This window comes from Lepus europaeus, chromosome 12, assembly GCF_033115175.1.
Source record: "Lepus europaeus isolate LE1 chromosome 12, mLepTim1.pri, whole genome shotgun sequence".
In the NCBI taxonomy this organism is placed as follows: domain Eukaryota; kingdom Metazoa; phylum Chordata; class Mammalia; order Lagomorpha; family Leporidae; genus Lepus; species Lepus europaeus.
The window spans coordinates 95,974,232-95,993,818 of NC_084838.1; the positions used below are offsets into that span (position 1 = coordinate 95,974,232).

Here is a 19,587-nt window from a genome sequence, read left to right on the forward strand (position 1 = left end):
CTCTGGTCCCCACTGAGGGCCACACCACATCACGGGCATTTGGGGAGTGAATCAGTAGATTCACTGGCTCACTCACTCGTTCTGTGATCCTCAAAAAGAAAAATATACAACTGTTAACTATATAGAATCTTTAAATATGTATTTGCAGCAGTGTATGAACCCTCAGATCACCTCCAAGAAAAAGAAATGCTTTGTTAAATCTTATCAAATATCATACAAACTTTAAGACACATTACTGACTTGTGTGCAACTATAATTTATCACGAACTAACTAACAATATCATCTGTAGTCTCACTCAACAGATTGTATTTGTGAAACGTGCTTGTTCATACATTACTCACTCTACATTTAGGTCTCCCAAGCGTCAACTGATCATCAATTTTCTATTTTACTACTCTTTCCTTGGAAAAAAAGTGCAACAATTACTTCATGAAAATTTAAAATTATTTTAAATCCAGCGTATTTTCTCGTTCCCTTCTAACTCTCCGATGTGTCTTCTGTCTCTTCTAAGAATTAACCCAAACCATCCGTTAATTTTTTTCTTTTCTCCATTCCATTTTAGGACTACCCAACAAATCCCTTCCAACAAAAACAAAAACCTTTAAATCAAAACCAAATTTAAAAAAAATAGTTTGAGGCCAATGAGGGTGAGAACAGGGTTTGAGAACAGGGTTTGACTCATTTGTATATATGGAGGTACACGTGTATGCAGTATGTGTGTATACTTAAAACAAACTCATAAAATGAAACCTAGAGGTCTCTGAGAATTTTCCTAAATTTGTAAACCTTCTGTCAAATTATGTAAGTTTTCCTTATGCACCAATTTAAGTTAATTCTTTCTACGTAAGACTATGATTCTTTGGTTCCTTTAATTACTAAAACTGCAGTGGTATTTCCTTCTAACTTTCAAAAACAAAAATAGTCTGCAATGCATTAAATTACTGCTGGTCAGTCTTGGAACACAAGCTCAATTCAAAGAGCACAAGAAGAATGGAACATTTTTTCCTACGGGGGAAAAATTCCTAGCGATGAACTTCTAAATAGCAGAATAGTTAAATCCAGTGGGAGAAAAAAATAGAATGTTGTGAGGCACAATTACTTGTGCTCAATGAGGTAAACCAAGGAAACTGTACAGATTTAGAATATATCTACTATATATATGTTGTCAAGGAAATATTTGCAGAGATCTGTAATTTTTGCTTTAACAGCTACTCCACTCTAATTCAAAACTTTCCCAAATGAAATTACTCTGAATTTATTTAAGAATCTCATAAATGACTCCTGTATTAACAGAAATTCTCAGATGAGTACATTCTAATAAATAAATCAAAATGAAATTTATGATCAAACTGTTCTGGCAATTTGGACTCCAGGTGCTTCTTAGACCTATGGCCAAGTTATGTGCATATAATGGCCACTCTAATTCCACAGGGATATCTAAAAACAGGAAAATGACAAATAACAAAGAGAGATGATGAACAGCTGTGACAGCCAGCTTCCAAGACAGCCCCAAAATACCTCCTGGTATTTCCAGCCCTGGAGACTCTCACCCCCTGGTGTGTTCTCTGTCCCACAATGAACAGGGCGCTGCTGTACAAACACTAGGACAGTGCAGCAAGGACACAGTGCGACTCCCGAGGCCAGCTCACAGGAGACCTGGCGGCTTCTGCCTTGTTGCCTCTTGGATCCCTCTTGGATGACAGCAAGCTGTCATGGGGGGAGCATGCTCACGAAGCTGTTGTGTGCTGAGAACGGAGGTCTCCTATCAATCCCACTAACTGGCTGGGCACAGAAACAGGCCGCCCAGGCAGATCCAGAAGGAGACTCACTCAGGGGCAGCTACTTCTGGGTCCTAAGCCACAAGAACACAGTATCACACCTCACAAGGAGTAAGGAAAGCATCGCTGCAGTTTGTTGGGAGCGGCTGAGCAGAGGTGAGGCTCAGGAAGCAGAACAAGAACACTCTGGGGGCTAGCACTGTGGGACTCTGGCATCCCACACAGGGGCCGGTTCATGTCCCAGCTGCTCCACTTCCTATCAGCTCCCTGCTAATGGCCTGGGAAAAGCGGCAGAAGATGACCCAAGGGTTTGAGCCCTGTACCTACATGGGAGTCCTGGATGAAGCTCCTGGCTCCTGGTTCCTGGCTTCAGCCTGGCTCAGCCCTGGCTACTGTGGGCATCTGGGGAATGAACCAATGAATGGAAAATCTCTCTCTCTCTCTCTCTCTCTCTCTATATATATATATATATATATATATATAGTTTCAAATAAATAATTAATCTCGAAAAGAAGGAAAATAAAAGGAAAAACAAAGAGAAGTTCTCTCGGAGCTAACAGCAATCCCAGAACAACAGGCAGAATAAATACCACGGTGGCAAATACATGGGAAGTCAGCAGTGCTTTCAAAAACCACAGTGCAAGAATCTTCTCTTGCTCAACAACATCCAACCCATTCCCAGGACTTTGCACCACCCACCCCATTTCCAAGACCAGCGCCTGCATGCCCAGCCCATGAGGATGTCCCTGCTTCAAAACCTGGGAGGTGCTCAGTAGCAGAAGGGCCCCAACTGGATCACGGATCGGTTCAATTCTGACAAGCCAGGCCTCAGATAATAAAAACCTCATTAGACATGTGTTTCTTATTTCTATGCTTACACACGACATTTGGAAACTTTATCAACGTACTCCAAGAGTCTCTAGTGCCGTTTAAAAACAAAAAACATTACATAAGTCATCACGCCCAAGAGGAAAGAACAAAGGACACTGAAATCCCAACAAATGTGGCAGCCTGAGGAACCATTAACTTTTTCCAAATTTTTTTTTTAAAGATTTATTTCATTTACTTGAAAGGCAGAGTTACAGAGAGAGAGGCAGAGAAAGAGAGAGGGGTCTTCCATCTGCTAGTTCACTCCCCAAATGGCTGCAATGACCAGGGCTGGACCAGGCTGAAGCTAGGAGCCAGGAGCTTCTCCCAGGTCTCCCACATGCGTACAGGGGCCCAAGCACTTGGGCTATCCTCCACTGCTTTCCCAGGCGCATCAGCAGGAAGCTGGATTGAAGTGGAGCAGCCAGGACTCTAAACGGCATCCGTATGGGATGCTGGCACTGCAGGCCGGGGTTTCAATCTGCTGTGCCAAAACTCTGACCCCTCCAAATAAATATTCTTTGTGGGGAAATGTCACACTATTTCCAGCACTTACAAGTTCTTGCAAGTATTTTCACATGTCAACCAGATGACAGCCTTTGCTCTGCCAAGAAATTCATTGATCACTAAAAAATAATTCTCTACAATTTAACAGAGAATGTTCCCAAAGAAATCAGTGCAAGTTAGAAATAAGCATATATGTTCACTTGCTGGACACAAAAGGGAAGCAAAGGATAGGATGTGTGTAATACATAATATAATGTGGTAAAATAAGTAAATCTTCACAGCTCCTCCACAGCACAGAAAAAATTCTGCATCACTTAAAACTTTTTTGCATTTGAGAGAGAGTATACACGAGCACACTACAATCTACTGTTTCGCTCCCTGAATGCCCACCACACATGGGGACTACATCAAGGTCCCCATTATGGATGGCAAGAATGCAATCGCTTGATTCATCACCCTTGCCTCCCAAGGTCTGCACTAGTAGGAGAAAGCTGGGGTCAGCAGGGAGCCAGATATGCAACCTAGGAATTCGGCTATGAATATCTTTACTACTAGGCTAAACGCCTGGCCCCTAAATCACTTTAAAAAAAGTACACAGCCTTTCAGTTCAATAGTTTTAACTTTTCAAATTAGTTCAGCTAATAAAAATGAGTGAATTGTCCCTGGACATGATTGCACGTAAGATATATTGTTTGTGTAGCAGGGACATTTTTTTAAATATTTTTTTTTTCTAAAAGATTTTTATTTTATTTTTTTGAGAGGTAGTGTCACAGACAGAGAGGGAGAGACAGAGAGAAAGGTCTTCCAACCACTGGTTCACTCTCCAAATGGCCTGTGCCAGGCCGAAGCCAGGAGCCAGGAGCTTCCTCCAGGTCTCCCACATGGGTGCAGGGCCCAAGCACTTGGGCCATCTTCTACTGCTTTCCCAGGCCATAGCAGAGAAATGGATCAGAAGAGGAGCAGCTGGGACTAGAACCGGTGTTCATATGGGATGCCGGCGCAACAGGTGTAGGCTTAGTCTACTACTACGCCATAGCACAAGCCAGCAGGGCCATTTTTAAGACAACAACAACAACAAAAAATCTTGGGTTTTTAAAACCTATAATCTCTTAACACTGGGCAGGAGGAACCCCACAACTACTTAGAAATACTCCGAGTTACATAAAATTGGCAGACTACATCTTTCCACAGTGTGGCATTCACAGCTCCTCCCCAAGACCACATTGCTTGTTATCGATGGGAGAGGGCCTACGGCTCAGGCTTTATTTTCAGACAAGAAATCAATACTACTTTCTCAACAAGGCCTGAAGCCAGGACACTTAACCTGCAACCAAGGATCGTAAATGATCAGAGGGCCACTTCCCTCCCCCAGGATCACAGCAGCTGAGATTCAGGCAGGTGCACTTGGGTGACGAGACAGTAAAACTGTTTAGAATGGTGGTAAGTGCAGCCAGCTGCCTCTGCCGCAGGTCGTTCCTTACTGCCCTTACGCCTCCACTCCTGGCTGCTGTTCACAGTTGCCTAGTCACTGGTGGCCCTGCCCTTCACAACACCCAAGAAGGGTGTGTCCCTGGGTAGGTGTTTATGAAGACGTGGGCCAATCCACCTGTTCCATCTTCTGGTTTCTGTGGCTACATATGGATAGTCATTTGCTGAACTGGATTTCCACCTGCTGGTTCCACATCTTCATCCCATGAACCTTTTCCCTGCAGCCACCTCAGCCAAGCACTGACCAGTCCAGAATAACTAAGTCATACAATGGACCGCCATGTCAAAAGATCATCATTAAATAACAGGTCTCAGGACTGTTATTAAACTGCTGAGGCAACCTGAGATTTGACACAATTAGTATTCTACTCACAGAATGCGGAGTTAATGTGTCCTAGAATTTAATTAGCATCATAATTTTCCACATAAATGCTTACAAGGTAAGCCACACTAAAGGCTATACAAACTGCTTGAGAATAAAAAATAATAACATTTTGAAAGGGGAACCTACATGTTACACAATCAGCTCTACCAAAGCAATCTATTAAACACCGGAGGAAATCAAATTTGCAGGCTATGCACCAACAGTACACGTGTGCCATTACTTTTCTTTAAAACGTTTTGTATTGGGGCCGATGTTGTGGCATAGCAGGTAAAGTCACTGCTTGCGATGCTGGTGTCCCATAGGGACACTGGTTCATGTCCTAGCTCTCCACTCCTGATCTGGTTCCCTGCTAATGGCCTGGGAAAAGCAGCAAGGATGGCCCGAGTGTCTGGGCCCCTGCTACCCATGTGGGAGATCCGGATGAAGATCCAGGCAGAGGCAGAGAGAGGGGTCTTCCATCCGTTGGTTCACTCCCCAAATGGCCACAACTGCCGGAGCTAGGACAAATTGAAGCCAGGAGCCAGGAACTTCCTTCAGGTTCCCCTCGTGGGTGCAGGAGCCCAAGCACTTGAGCCATTTTCTACTGCTTTCCCAAGCCATAGACCTTGTATATGCAAATGCAGTAAAAGCCTCAATGACTGTGTTTACCAAAGACACACAGCTGGACCTCAGTACTCAAGAGGGACTGATTTCAGGACTGTCCTTAGATCCTAGAAGCCCTCACAGAGGCCACACTAAGCCCAGCAGACACCATGTGCCACCAGGAACACCTGCTCAGCTTCTTGCTGAAGTAGACCTCAGGAGGCAGCACATGATGGCTCAGGTAGCTGTCGTAGCTGGAGTTTTGTCATCCTTAAGGGAGACCAGGATTGACCTCCTGGCTTCCAGCTTTACCCCTGGCACAGACACACACACACACACACACAGATAACAGCATAATATTTACATATATCCTCTTGAATACTTCAAATCATCTCTATAATGTTTAGGGAATATGACAAGGAAAAGTCTGTGCATGTCCCCATACACACAGAACTGCTTTCAGTAATTCTGAGCTGTGGTTGGTTGAATCCATGGAGGTAGGGCTCTCAGATTTGGAGGCTGTCTGTACCCATTTTTTAAACTGCAATCAACCATGAAGTACACCTAATTAATCAAGTTCCAACTTCCCAAATGCTAATAAGTTGGTAAAAACCAATGGGAAATTGCTGTATCTTTAGAAATTTATTTAGCAAACGAACCCAAAACCTACTGAAGCTCTGTTCGATGATTTTTTTTTTTTTTTTTTTTTGACAGGCAGAGTGGACAGTGAGAGAGAGACAGAGAGAAAGGTCTTCCTTTTGCCGTTGGTTCACCCTCCAATGGCCGCCGCGGTAGCGCGCTGATCTGATGGCAGGAGCCAGGTGCTTCTCCTGGTCTCCCATGGGGTGCAGGGCCCAAGGACTTGAGCCATCCTCCACTGCACTCCCTGGCCACAGCAGAGAGCTGGCCTGGAAGAGGGGCAACCGGGACAGGATCGGTGCCCCGACCGGGACTAGAACCCGGTGTGCCGGCGCCGCAAGGCGGAGGATCAGCCTAGTGAGCCGTGGCGCCGGCCCTGTTCGATGATTTTAAAACAGATTGTAAAATTCTGCTTTGTGGCTATTAAAACAACACTTAACCCTGAAAACTGTTAATTAAAAGGAAACGACTATTCATTCTGCCTCTTCATTAGGAAATTTGGCTTCAAGGTGACCAAAAGCCCCATCTGTTTGAGGGAAAGTTCAAATATCATAAGAGAGAGCCAGCTAATAAATGAAGGATGAATAATTAAGATAATATAATAACTGGCATTCTGGCACAGTTAGGTTGCCGCCTGCATCCAGTATCAAGAATGTTGGTTCAAGTCTTGGTTACTCTGCTTCCAATCCAGCTCCCTGCAAATGTGCCTGGGAAGGTAGCTGATGGCCCATGTGCTTGAACCCCCGCTATCCACATTGGAAACCCACATGGGAGATCAGGGTTCCTGCCTCTGGCCTGACCAAGTCCTGGCATTTGTGGCCACTGAGGGAATGAAACAGAGGATGCAAGATCTCCACACCAACCCCACCCCCCAATCCCTGGACCCCGGCTACATCCCCTCTGGGCTCTCTGTTTCTCTTTCACTTTACCTTTCAAATAAATATACCAAAATCCTAACAAAACTTATTCAAGTAAGTCTTGTCAATTGTTTAAACACTAGATGAAAGGTTGATGGCACGGAATACTTCAGGTCAATTTGGGGGAAAAACCCTAGACACTGAAGGGATCTGATTGCACCTAGTTCAGTGGTCGTTTTTAGCCATCTTTGATGATAATGTATTTTATGTTTCTGATGAGATGCAACCTACACTATTAACAAACAAGCCTTTAGATATAACTTCCCATACAGAGAAATATACAGAATGAAGAAATAAGCTAAAATTCATCACCCAATTCAAAAGGTAGCACATTCTACAAGACGACAGGGCTCATCTCTTCAGAAAGCCAGTGTTGCCAAAAAAGAATCATGGTGGGGGGGGGGGGGGGCAGCGGAGAGAGGTCAAGGGTACAGCTACTTCACCCTGTGGTCCATGTGAGGTTCTGGGGAAATGGGAATACCATCTGGGTAAAACAAGCACAGGTCCCTGACAAAAAGTGTATGTTTGTGTGTATACAACGCACACTCATACATATACATGGACACATGTCCTGCTTCTACAAATACAAGATTTTTTTCTTAAGAGAGACTTATCTAAATGTCTCAAGGGTACAAATATTTGTTTTGTACATGACATCATGTTTTATTTACAATGAAGTGACAGAACAAAATTATAATCTTCCATTTTCAAACTGTGCTTTTAATACATAAAAATTTGCTTTAAAAGCCCTTAGGTTTCCACTTAAAATTTTACTCTGCTTTGCAATGATGGGTTAAGTACCACCATCCCAAAATCTGCTAAGTTTCAGCCACTGACTTATCACAGAACACAGCAAACTTATCTTGGAAGACAGTAAGAGAGAACAAAGAAAGAAAGAAAATCCCAAAACTTAGGGCATCATTTATGTTCTTCAACATCTTCACAGTGGTGCCAAAGATGTTTAGCTTTGCTCTGACTCGTTACGGAGGATTCTACCACTTCGATAGGAGAACAGGTAAATCTACTGCCAGTTCATATGAGGCATAATGCTTTCAAGCATGCTGAAGACAATGACCAGGCAAACTGCCCTTCCCGCTGCTTGCGACACACTCAGGGCGCCTCAGCATCTGAGAGAAGGGGCTAGGAAGGACAAGCGGTATCTCAATCTGTACCTTAAGTATCTGTGAAGCCTAATCTCTTTTAAGATAAAAAATAAATATAAGTACTAACGCTTTATTCCTGTGACTCAAAGGATCAACTCACACCACCTCCCCACTCCACAGTAAGTCTTTTTTGTGCATACGAGGCCAGATGGAAGAAGACCCCTTTCAGAAGCCCAGAGTTTAAAAGGGCACATAAAGATAAACAGAGGGGATCCATTTGGAATATTTCCTCCCTACAATTCTTCCTCCAGATTTTCTGCTTTTGTCTTAACATGACCATGCCACGTCGATCTCTAAAAAGCCTGTCTCCAAAATTTCCCAACAACACCAGAAAAGGTCACCAAGCCTGCACACCAATTTTGTACAGGATTAGTACTCATCTGTACAAATCTTTAATCCCAGTATTTAGAAGATTTCAACCAGATCAGAGCTGCACTTTGACTTTTAAAAAAATTATTTTATTTGAGAGGCAAAGAGAAAGAGAGGCCTCCCGTCTGTTGGTTCACTCCCTAAATGTCTCGGAGCAGGGAACTTGATCCGGGTCTCCCACATGAGTGCCAGGGACCCAACCACTTGACGTGCGGCAGGAAGCTGGTGTCAGGAGAGGAGGCAGGACTCAAACCAGGCACTCTCACATGGGGTGCAGCCATGCACGGTCGCGTCTCAGCTGCCACACGGATGCCTGTGCCTCCCTTTGACTTTCTGAAGCATCTTTATTATATCTTGACATAGGAGGGGCCTTTCAAGGCAAACGGTCATGGCAAACACCGCTGATGACAGTCTACATGAGGATGTCAGACGATCGTGCATGACAATAAATTTATCTTTGAATTTAATTTCCCACAAACTTTTTGAGGTACCCATGTATGTGTTACTACATTATCGTATATATACTTAGGCTGTCTTATCTAGCACGGGTGCAGCTCTAAAAGGCCGCAGTCCTGGTCCTGGACTTCAATCATATCATATCTAGCTTTGAAATGAGCGGAGTACAAACCTAGGGTCAATGACTCCATGAGCTCACCTGGAACCTTCCTAACCAATCACGTTAGCACTGACTGACCTGAATGTGTAAGATCCTGGAAGGCTTTCTAAATCTAAAATATATTAACTATAGAAAAACAAACTTCTATGCCAAATGCAACCACAGAGTCAGTCAAAACGTGAATCCAAACTGGGAACAAATATGCCAAGAGACATTCAGCAAAACTATCAAGGGTTTTTGTTTCTCCACTAGCAGTTTAAAAAAAAAAAAAAGACAGCAACACGATTTAAAAGGAATGATTTCCCTTTTTTGTTTAAAGAATTATTTATTTACTCAAAAGGCAGGGGAGGAGGTAGGAAGGGGTGTGCCAGAAAGAGAGACCTTTCACCTGCTGGTTCACTCTCCAAATGTCCACAACAGATGGGGTTGGGCCAGGCCAAAACCTGGAACTCCATTCCAGGTCTATGTGGATGGCAGGGACCTAGTACTTGAGCCATCATCTGCTGCCTCCAAGAGTGTACAGTAGCTGGGAGCTGGATCAGAAGTGGAAGGACCAAGCACTTTTACAGGAGGTGGGACATCCCCAGCAGCCAGCATCGGAACTCCTGCACCAAATACCTCGCCTGCCCTGGCTTTTGTTCTTAAGACAACTCTGAGTTCCCGCCACCCCCACAGCCACCACCTTAGTGGTTCTTCACCACACCTGGCTCTGACTCCACCACGTGCCAGAGGTAAGGGACTGCAGCCCCTGCAGGGCTTGTCTGCTGTGTGAAATCCGCTCCGTGGCGTCCAGTCTTAGAGCTGCCCCAGCTGCCCAGCCTTTCTCCTGGGCAGGCAGAGGCAAGACTCAAAGACGCACACCAGGCATCCTCTGGGTACGATGAGACTGCTGGCTGTATGCCTTGCTCTGTGAAGCTGTCACAGGGTGCCTCTCCCTGCTAACTGGCCAAACACCCACCTCACCATACTCTCTGTCTTTACTGGGGTCCTGGCACTGCACAGACCCTTTTCTGCCTTTTAAAAATGCTTATTAAGCATGTTGCCACAAGCACAAGAACCATGGAGGGAGAGTGGAGCAGCTGCACACCTGTGCACACGATCCCTCGCTTGGGTGAGCGAGGACTGAGACTTCAACAGACCTCAACCACTGCCCGGGTTTCACACTTTCAGGGATGACAATAACAACACCTGAAAGTTTCTCAGAAACCCATCTCTCAAGTACTACTGTGAGTACAAGCAGGAAAATGAAACAACCCCACCCAAAACAAAACAAGACCTTGGTCACTGTTAATGATACACCTTAAACATCAAAAAGGAAATTACAATGCAATTTCAAATAGTATCAACCAAAAGTACAACTTTTGGACTAACGGTTGTAGACGCCACGTTATCAAACTATTTACCAGTACAGAATTTCAAGTGGGGGAAGGCATGACAGGAGCCAGTGGGGAACTGGAGGTCAGGAGTGAAAGAACTCGCCTAAAGAGTAACAGCTACACCCCTCACTCTGGGGTGAGGGTGGGGGGCAGGGAGTGGAAGCAACACCCCCACAATCTAACCCTTATGCCAACACTGCCTATTTTGTGTCTGTGATCTACTCAGTGAGTTGCCTGTTCTCCTCTATGGCTGACCTGCTCAGTTCCCCAGGGACTTGTTCTGAGAAGGAGATGATCTTAGTTAGAAAGAAACTGTCTATACTCAGTTACAAAGCATTTATACCTCTTGTGATATACTCTCAATTTTTTTTTAATCAGTATTAGTCCTGATCCCAGTCACCTAACTTCACAACTCACATCACTGATCAGGAGTTCATAAAAACAGCTTTGTGGGTATCATTTTCCTAACTTTAAGGATCATAACATAATTTTTTAAATGATCTTTTTTAAAATCATCTTTAGGCTCATTGCAAAATAAACTGGAACACGGAAAGATCCAAACCCCCTCAACATAAACCTTCCTAAACTGGTCATTTTTAAAAACCAAGACAGGCCGGCGCCGTGGTTCAACAGGCTAATCCTTCGCCTTGTGGTGCCGGCACATTGGGTTCTAGTCCCGGTCGGGGCTCCGGATTCTGTCCCGGTTGCCCCTCTTCCAGGCCAGCTCTCTGCTGTGGCCAGGGATGGCCCAAGTACTTGGGCCCTGCACCCCATGGGAGACCAGGAGAAGCACCTGCTCCTGCCATCGGATCAGCGCAATGCGCCAGTCACAGCGCGCCGGCCGTGGCGGCCATTGGAGGGTGAACCAACGGCAAAGGAAGACCTTTCTCTCTCTCTCTCACTGTGCACTGTCAAAAAAAAAAAAAAAAAAAAAACACCCAAGACATACACTTTATGGAAAGAAATCGAGACATTATCTTAGAAGAAGTAACTTCAAAATTCCAGCCGCAAATCTAAAGGAATCGCAGCTGTGCACATTTCACTGACACGTAGGAACTCGGCACTTACCATATAACATCCAACAAGGAAAGCAGCATTTGCTTGTTTTCTCTCATCTGAGCCAGTAAAATGAATAATTTTCTTCCTTAGCATTGTAATGGACTGCACACAAAAAAACAGCTGTTAGTATCTTCTTTTTAATTGCGAGTTTTCCAAAATTTTACTTCGTGATGAAGACAAATCCCCAGTCTTACACCTAAGTATTCATATCAGCAAGATGTTTGAAAACATCAGCACTGACACCCCCCAAATACCATCTCCCTTCTTCCCACAAAAGCCATCTCCTGGGATAAAACAAACATAACTGAAGAGCAGGAGGGGAAGGAATAGACAATTCTAGAAGCACAGCCCACCTCTAGAAGGAGACACAAGCCAATCAAGGTTGGGGAAAACTTTCTTTCCTCTTCCTACTATTCAACTTTTTTTTTAAAGGTCTTTTCCAAAAGCCTTTAAATTAATAAAAAGGTATACAGGACAGGGCAAAAATAACCCATGATGTTAGGGATGCCGACAGTGAGTAACCGGGGCAGGGGTACTGCAATAGCAAGAAGTGAGGTGCAAGGGGCTCTTCCAGGGTGCTGAGGCTCTGTTCCTGATGTCAGGGTCAAGGTATTTACCAGGGACACTCAGTCTACAAAGATTCACAGAGCTGTACTCGCACGATCTGTGCTTGCTTCTGTATGCCTCTTATACTCTTATCAATGAAGAATACGGAGTTTTAAAATAAATGGAGCAATGCACGACTGGTTAGCACTTCCTGGGCCGTGTGCTTCACTCCCATTGAGTAAAAATCGATTTTCCGGAATGGGTGAGGGAGCAGATTATATTCCACTCAACAGGCATGTCTTTATAGGCTTCTGGAAGTCACTGTTTCAATGAGGAATGTGTACATCTTTCCCGGTACTTGTTACACAGAGCAGGAGATCCAAGATCATTAAGAAAACAGAAACCCAACCAGACATCTAGCAGAACAAGAACAAGACACTGTTCACTCAAACTCTCATCCATTCTGCTGCTATTAACTCAACAGGAAGTCATGCTTCAGTCAGGCCGCCTGGTCCACAAGTTCCCAGGTCTTCCAGTAAACAAAACCTGTTGGGTTCTGTCTTTAAGGGCTAGGACATTTTTGGCTGACCCAATGGATAAAAGTGTACAGATGGCTGAGCCCTCCAGGGGGTGGGGTGGGGCCTGGGATCTTCCAAAATTAAAGCAAAGCAAAGTCCCAGGAAGAAGCAATTATTTTTAGCTTTCTGCCCTGTCTGAAACCAAAGAGCTGTCACCAGCAACTGAAAAGGGGAAGGAGAGATAGGAAATAGAGGTCCCAGAAGAGTCCCTTCTGCTATGAATGTGTAGTAACTAAGACTTAATGCTCAAGGAAAGGACCTGCCAAGTGACCCATACATTGTTAATTGTATTAAAATTTTTGATTAAAGACAAGTTCGAGTGACTCTCTAATTCAGTAAGTTATTTTTTTTAAAGTATCTGCCCTCCTCCCCAAGTTATCGTCCCAAATGCAGTATTTTCAACTAGGGAACCTACAGTGACAAATCGGGAACTGCCAGCAAGCAGTACACAAACACATCTTAAGCTCAAATCAGTGAAAGTGCGTGTGTGTGTGTGTGACTGTGTACGTGTGCATGAGGGCACGCGTAGCTCTCAGTGGTATGTTCTTTGCCCTTGTTTCTCCACCTCCCTCATGATATGCATGTATGAAATGTCACCGGGAGAAGTCACAGTTACTACAGCCACATGGGAGCTCCCTGATGGGGCAAGAGCAATCACTTATGGGGGTGGGGCTGTTTGTGGGCGCTCCCTGTCACTGCAGAGGCAGAAGGCACACTGGCCACACCAGGAAGAGTTCCTGGTTAGGTTTCGGTGCCATCAGGTCACACAGTAAGAGGTTCACTTCATTTCCACTTTGGCTTTCCAAGTATTTGAAAATCAAATAACTCAAATTTAAACTATTTAATCAAAACTCTAGAAAACAGGGGGGTAGGTGTTTGGACTAACAGTTAAGACCCCAGTTAGAATGCCTGTTTCCCTTATCAGAGTACCTAAGTTCCAATCCTGCCTCCAATTTCCTGCTTACTGTAGACCCTAGGAAGAAGTGGTAATTGATTCAAACAGCTGGGTTCCTGCCATCCACACTGGAGACCTGGACTGAGTCCCCAGCGCCAAGTTTTGGTCCTGGGGAGCTTTGGGCCCTGGCCATTGCAGGCATGTGGGAAGGCAAGAGAGCTTGGAGCGCGCTCTCTCTCTGCCTTTCCACAATTTTTGAAAAACCTCTATAGTACATTTCTTCTATGCCTGTAGGAACGAAACATCATGTATATGTCCCAAACATCCCTGTAGTGGTAATAAGGCATTTCCTTAAAAAAAAAAAAAAAAAAAAAGACACAGTAGTCCCCCTTTATCCACGGTGTTGACTTCCTAAGCTTCTGTTTGCAGAGGTCAACCATAGTTCCAAAATATTAAATGGAAAAATTCCATAAATAAACAATCTACAAGTAGTAAATAAACGTTATTATAGTATATTGCTGTAATTGTTCTTTTATTATTAGTTACTGTTAACAAATCTTTTACTATGCCTAATTTATAAGTTAAAATTTATCATAGGTATGTAAGAGAGTACTTCAAGAGTTTGTGGGAAAATGTAATTCAAATGTAGGCTCACTTTGATGCAAAAAAGTTTTGAGATCCATGTATAGTTAGGTTTTTCATAATACATACTTTCTGTAAACGTTTTGAAAACCTCTCATATGGATGGATTTCAAATTTTCTTTGCACCACAGCTTAACTTTTAATCTCATTTTCTGCAAACTTTTGGAAGTACCTTTATATGTGGGGGGTGGACCCCCCCACAGGAGATACAGGGCGTGGTTCTACCTGTGGTTTCATGTATCTCTGGGGTTCTTAGAACAAAGACAGCCCCCAAAGAGAAGGACAGACTACTGTGTGTTTTCCTTATTTTTCTCCCCACGATTTAATGAACAATGATTACTTTGGTCAAATCTTAAGTAAAAGAGACTTTACCTTTAATTTCTTATTTATCTTGCAACAATATCTGTAAACCATTGCCAGATTGAGTGGTCCAAAATCTGCATAAAAGCTTTAAAATGAAAAATAAAAACAGACATGTATATTCTTGTGCTCTGAATAGAAATGCCCTGTTTGGGGTCTACAAGATCAGATTAAGAAAGGAAAGCAGACACTGAATGGCTATTAAGTCACACAATTTAAAGGGACTACTGCCTCACATGGAACAATCTGGAAAACAGTGCCCACTAACAGATCCCACAAGGGCACCACCCTAACACCTCAATCTAACCTCAGTTAACACGACAATCACTTCTAAGCAAAAATGTGCTTTTCCACTAGCCAAAAGCCCAGTAATCTTACTTTAGGACATGTTTATATCTCATGGCAGTGTAAGTTATCACAACAGCAACTTTTAAAGTTTAAATTTAGAAAGGTTCTCTCATTTTAATTTTTCCCTAAAGATCTATTTTCGTGCCAAGGTTAAAAGTATTCTGAAATTAGCAATGAACAGATAAGTTTCCAAGGCTACTCCATTTATAACCATACCTTTAGATTTAGACTCTTCAAAATAAAAAATGGTACCAACAATCTTTTAAAAAGCAATACTTACTTCTCATATTCAAGTTCATTATCTATGCTGAAATAATGTTCATTTGATGCACTCTTTGGTCTGCTGTAGAGAATGGCAAAACAAAGGCGATCTGAAATGGAAAAATTGCAATGTTCCTTCCTTCGGACTATTAAGATGTTTCACTTATCATGATGCAACTCTTCAAAAATGAAGGCAAAATCCTACTTTTCCTATGCATGTTTTGGATGACAGAGGTGGTAATGGGTAACTTCAAAATATTCTATTTTGGTGCGGAACAAATGAGCAAATCTTTAAAGGGGAAATTGCGTTTAACCGTTTGAGAAGTAGTGCGTGGTTTTTCATGTTGGATATGGTTTAATTCGTGAAGGAACCACTCGACCTAAAACGCCGGCTCCCCTGGACTGACAGGCATCGACGTTGGATGGCTAGCTTCTAGATCATTCTGGCTACCTTTCCAAGACATCCTGGAAAGTCATTTCAGTGAGGAAGCGCCACTTTTTAGGTAATGAGAAAGAATGCTTTCAAAATTGCTTCGAAATTACCACTCACGGCTCCAGCACAACAAACTATGTGTTTAACCAACTGTTCTGAAGGATCACTACTTTTTTAGAATTCAGACTCACGACTTGGGGATTTGTGCAATTAGGCAAATTATCATCTAAACAGAAGCAATGCTCGGTTTCTGCAGGATGCGTCTGAGAGGGGCGTGTGTGGCACACACCCAGGGCTCGCCTGCAGAGAGGTGTGCCAACATGGGCACGGAAGCTGAGGGGCTCCACCCTTCCCTCCCCCCCCCCCCCGCTCCCCCAAAGTCGCCAACACCTCACAGCAGTAACACCGGTGGGGCTCAAACCCGGGGCAAAGCCAGCGCAGCCTCCCAAAGCCGGCAAGCGCCCTCAGCACAGCGGGCGGGTGGGCAGAGCGGGGGACGCCAGCTGGCTCGCTTCCCCGAGTCCTGGGTTTAAAAATTTCTTCCTTCCTTTCTTTTCGGTCTGCAACTCGATTCGCACAACTGGCGCCCTCACTTCCTCGAAGCCCAGCTAGGGCGCTGCACAGCACAGCACGGCACGGCGGCGGGTGGGTGGCCGGCCCCGAGCCACGGGCGACCTCCGGTCCCGCGAGGGGACCCGGGCCACCCACGGGAGCGCGCCCACCCCCGGGCTGCGTCCCCCCGAGGCGGCGGTGGCCCCGGGCCGGGATCACAGGCGCCTTGCGCCCCGCACTCACCTTTGATCACCTCCGCCCGCAGCCGCGGCCCCGCGCCCGCCCGGCTCATGACTCCCCAGCATCTGGAAGGCGGAGCGGAGGGAAGGGCCGGCTGGGTCGGGAACGGGCCACTGGCCGAGAGAGGCGGCTCCGCGACCACACCCCCAAGTTTAAAAAACAAAGTTTAAAGGGCCGAGCCCCCGGGGCTGCGACGCCTCAGAGAGAGCCCGCGGCCAGCCCGGGAGGCCACCCCGGAAGCGCGGGGCTCCTCACAGCAGCCCCGGAGGCCGCATCGTGGCCCCGGGCCCCGCAGCCCGCCCAGCGCCATGGGGCCGCGCCGCGGTGCCGCCAGCAGCGCCCCCAGGGACGCAGGGAGTCGCGAGCACCTCGCGAAGGCCCTCGGTGGTGGTGGTGACAGCCCCCAGGGTGACGCGCCGCGCCCGCCCGCCCTGCCCACGCCGGGCCTGGCGCCGCCCCCGGCCGCCGCGAGGGGGCGCTGCAGCCGGGCCGGGCCGGGCCGCGGCGGGCAGGCGGGGAGCGCCCAGCAGGCCTGCTGCTCGTCAAAGGCATCCGATGGCTTAAAAACAAGGTTTCTGACACCATTCCAAGTAACTACTGAAAATATTTTCAACACAAGTTCGTATTTTAAGCTCAAGATACGCAGGTTTTGTTATCTGCCCTCCTATGGTGCTGGAATTGTGGTCATTTTCATCCCTTCCCGTATTTCCGCAAGTTTTCTACAGAAAAGAAATATTTTATGGTGATCCACCAACAATTGTCTGAGGACTTCTCCTTAAAACCTAATACAGTTAACAAGTCTTCCCCAAGAGCTACACTTGACCATCTCACTGTGCAATCTATAAGACGTTTACCTCAGAAGGAACCTGCACCACTCCTAACCCTTAAAACTTTGAAACCCTTAAAACAAAACTCACACACACACACACACACACACACAATCGTGAATTCTCTCATAATCTCAACTGGGCACGACTTTTTTTTTTTTTTTTTTTTTTAAGTCAGAATTAGAGAGAGGAAGAGTCCGCTGGTCACTCCCCAGATGGCCACAACCGGCTGGCCTAAGCCAGGAGCTTCATCCAGATCTCCCACATCGGTGGCAAGAGCCCAAGCACTCGGGCCATCTTCTGCTGCTTTCCCAGGAACATGAACAGGGATGGGAAGTAGGGCAAACAGGACATGAACCAGCGTCCATATGGGATGCTGGGCATTGTAGACAGGCAGCTTAACCCACTATGTGCCACAGTGCTGGGGAAGGCTTCTCTAAGAAATGATTCGAAAGTCTTAAGAGAACCAATTGATAAATGGATACACATTTCAGAACGTTTATTATGGCAATAAACACATAAACCAAACAGAGATGAACTGGAAAAAATTCTGTAAATTCATCACAAAAAGATGCTTGCCTACGTTGGTATGTCATTACAAAACTACAAATGCAAATTTCAACTATGGGGTATTATTTTTTTTTTCCCTCAGACTGGCAAAATTCAAGAATTGGCAAACTATGCCAGGGAAGTTAAGAGTGAAAGCAAACTATTCTATCAGCTGCCTGCAGGGGGACCAAAGCCCAGGGCAACTGCACGAGGGAGGTCTGGCAGAAAAGACTGAGACCTGGAAAGAGCACCAGGACAGCCTGTTAGCTACCACCTTCACCTGTGTGTACATACAATCTTATTTTATTTCATATACATGAAGCATGGTACAGGAAACGCTCCACAGCCAGTCTCTGCAAGGAGACACAGTCTGCTGGCAGGGGGTGCCTCTGTGACATTGAAGTGGGTCTCCAGGAAACAGGAAGGTGTAAAGAGAGGGGCCTTTCTGTAGCTTTTGCATTTTACACCATGTAGTACCTATTCAAGATTCTGAGGCTCTGGAAACTTGTAAGGCTAATAGTGTTTCCCCAGAGCTGGCTCCTCATGAAGAGGGGGAGCACGCAGTCACAGGCAGCTGCACACAATCACACAAGGGCACCGACTGATGACTGCTTTTGCTTTCTACACATCTCATGAAATTTCAGTTTCCAAGTCCAATTCTGAAGTTCAATTCCCTAAGGAACATTTTACTATTACACAGAGCCAAGAGGGACAAGAAATCACGTATTTCTGATGTCCACTTACCTCTCACCTCTCTCGTCAGAACTACAATTAAGTACCATAGGAACTAGAGGGCTAAGCAGATGGAACGCTCATTGGGTAACTGGAGCTAGATTAAGAGCTTATAATAGTTTTCCTTAAATGTTCATTATTAATCTTGTAATCCTACAAGGGGGCTTCAAAAAGTTCAGGGAACATGTGTGTTATGAAAAAAAAACTATACACTGGAGCTGGTACTGTGGCTTAGTGGGCTAAGCCTCCACCTGCAGTGCTGCCATGCCAGCTCCACTTCCCATCCGGCTCTCTGCTATGGCCTGGGAAAGCAGTGGAGGATGGCCCAAGTGCTTGGGCCCCTGCACCCACGTGGGAGACCCGGAAGAAGCTCCTGGCTCCTGGCTTCAGATTGGCCCAGCTCCCGCCTTTTCAGCCATTTGGGGAGTGAGCCAGTGGATGGGAAGACCTTTCTCTCTGTCTCTCCCTCTGTGTCTGCAACCTCTCAAATAAATAAATAAAATCTTTTTTTAGAATAAACTAATAAAAAACTATAATGCACTTCGAATTTCTGTACACAAAAGATTTATTTGTTCACTTGAAAGGCAGAGAAACAGAAAAAAACAAGACAGATCTTTATCCCTCAAATGGTGACAACACCTAGGACTGGGCCAGGTGGAAGCCAAGAAGACCCAGGAACTCCATCCTGGTCTTTCACATGGGTGGCAGGGGCCCAGTGCTCTTGGGCTACCCTCTGCTGCCTTCACCCTCTGCTGCTTTCTCGGGTGCATTAGCACAGAGCTGAATCCAAGGCAGAACAGCCATGACTTGAACTGGCATTCTGATACAGGATGCTGGCTTCTTGCTACTGGCCTCAACATCTTTTTTGTTAAATTAT

General features: G+C 45.4%; 1 protein-coding gene across 6 annotated transcripts in view; it reads right to left on the reverse strand.

Annotated features, from left to right (window-relative positions):
* The window catches only part of CDC14B (cell division cycle 14B), a 104,249-nt gene that overhangs the window by 46,315 nt on the left and 38,347 nt on the right, over nucleotides 1-19,587 (reverse strand). For 4 of the 6 annotated variants that reach the window (XM_062208563.1, XM_062208558.1, XM_062208560.1 and 1 more), the window contains exons 2-4: nucleotides 15,397-15,487; nucleotides 14,781-14,856; nucleotides 11,757-11,849 (exon numbers count right to left, since the gene is read on the reverse strand). In XM_062208563.1, coding sequence (XP_062064547.1) covers nucleotides 11,757-11,849; nucleotides 14,781-14,856; nucleotides 15,397-15,487 — 260 coding nt within the window. Of the gene's footprint in view, nucleotides 1-11,756; nucleotides 11,850-14,780; nucleotides 14,857-15,396; nucleotides 15,488-16,605; nucleotides 16,765-19,587 lie in introns of those variants that run through there. The other 2 variants (XM_062208562.1, XM_062208564.1) reach the window with 1 other exon arrangement.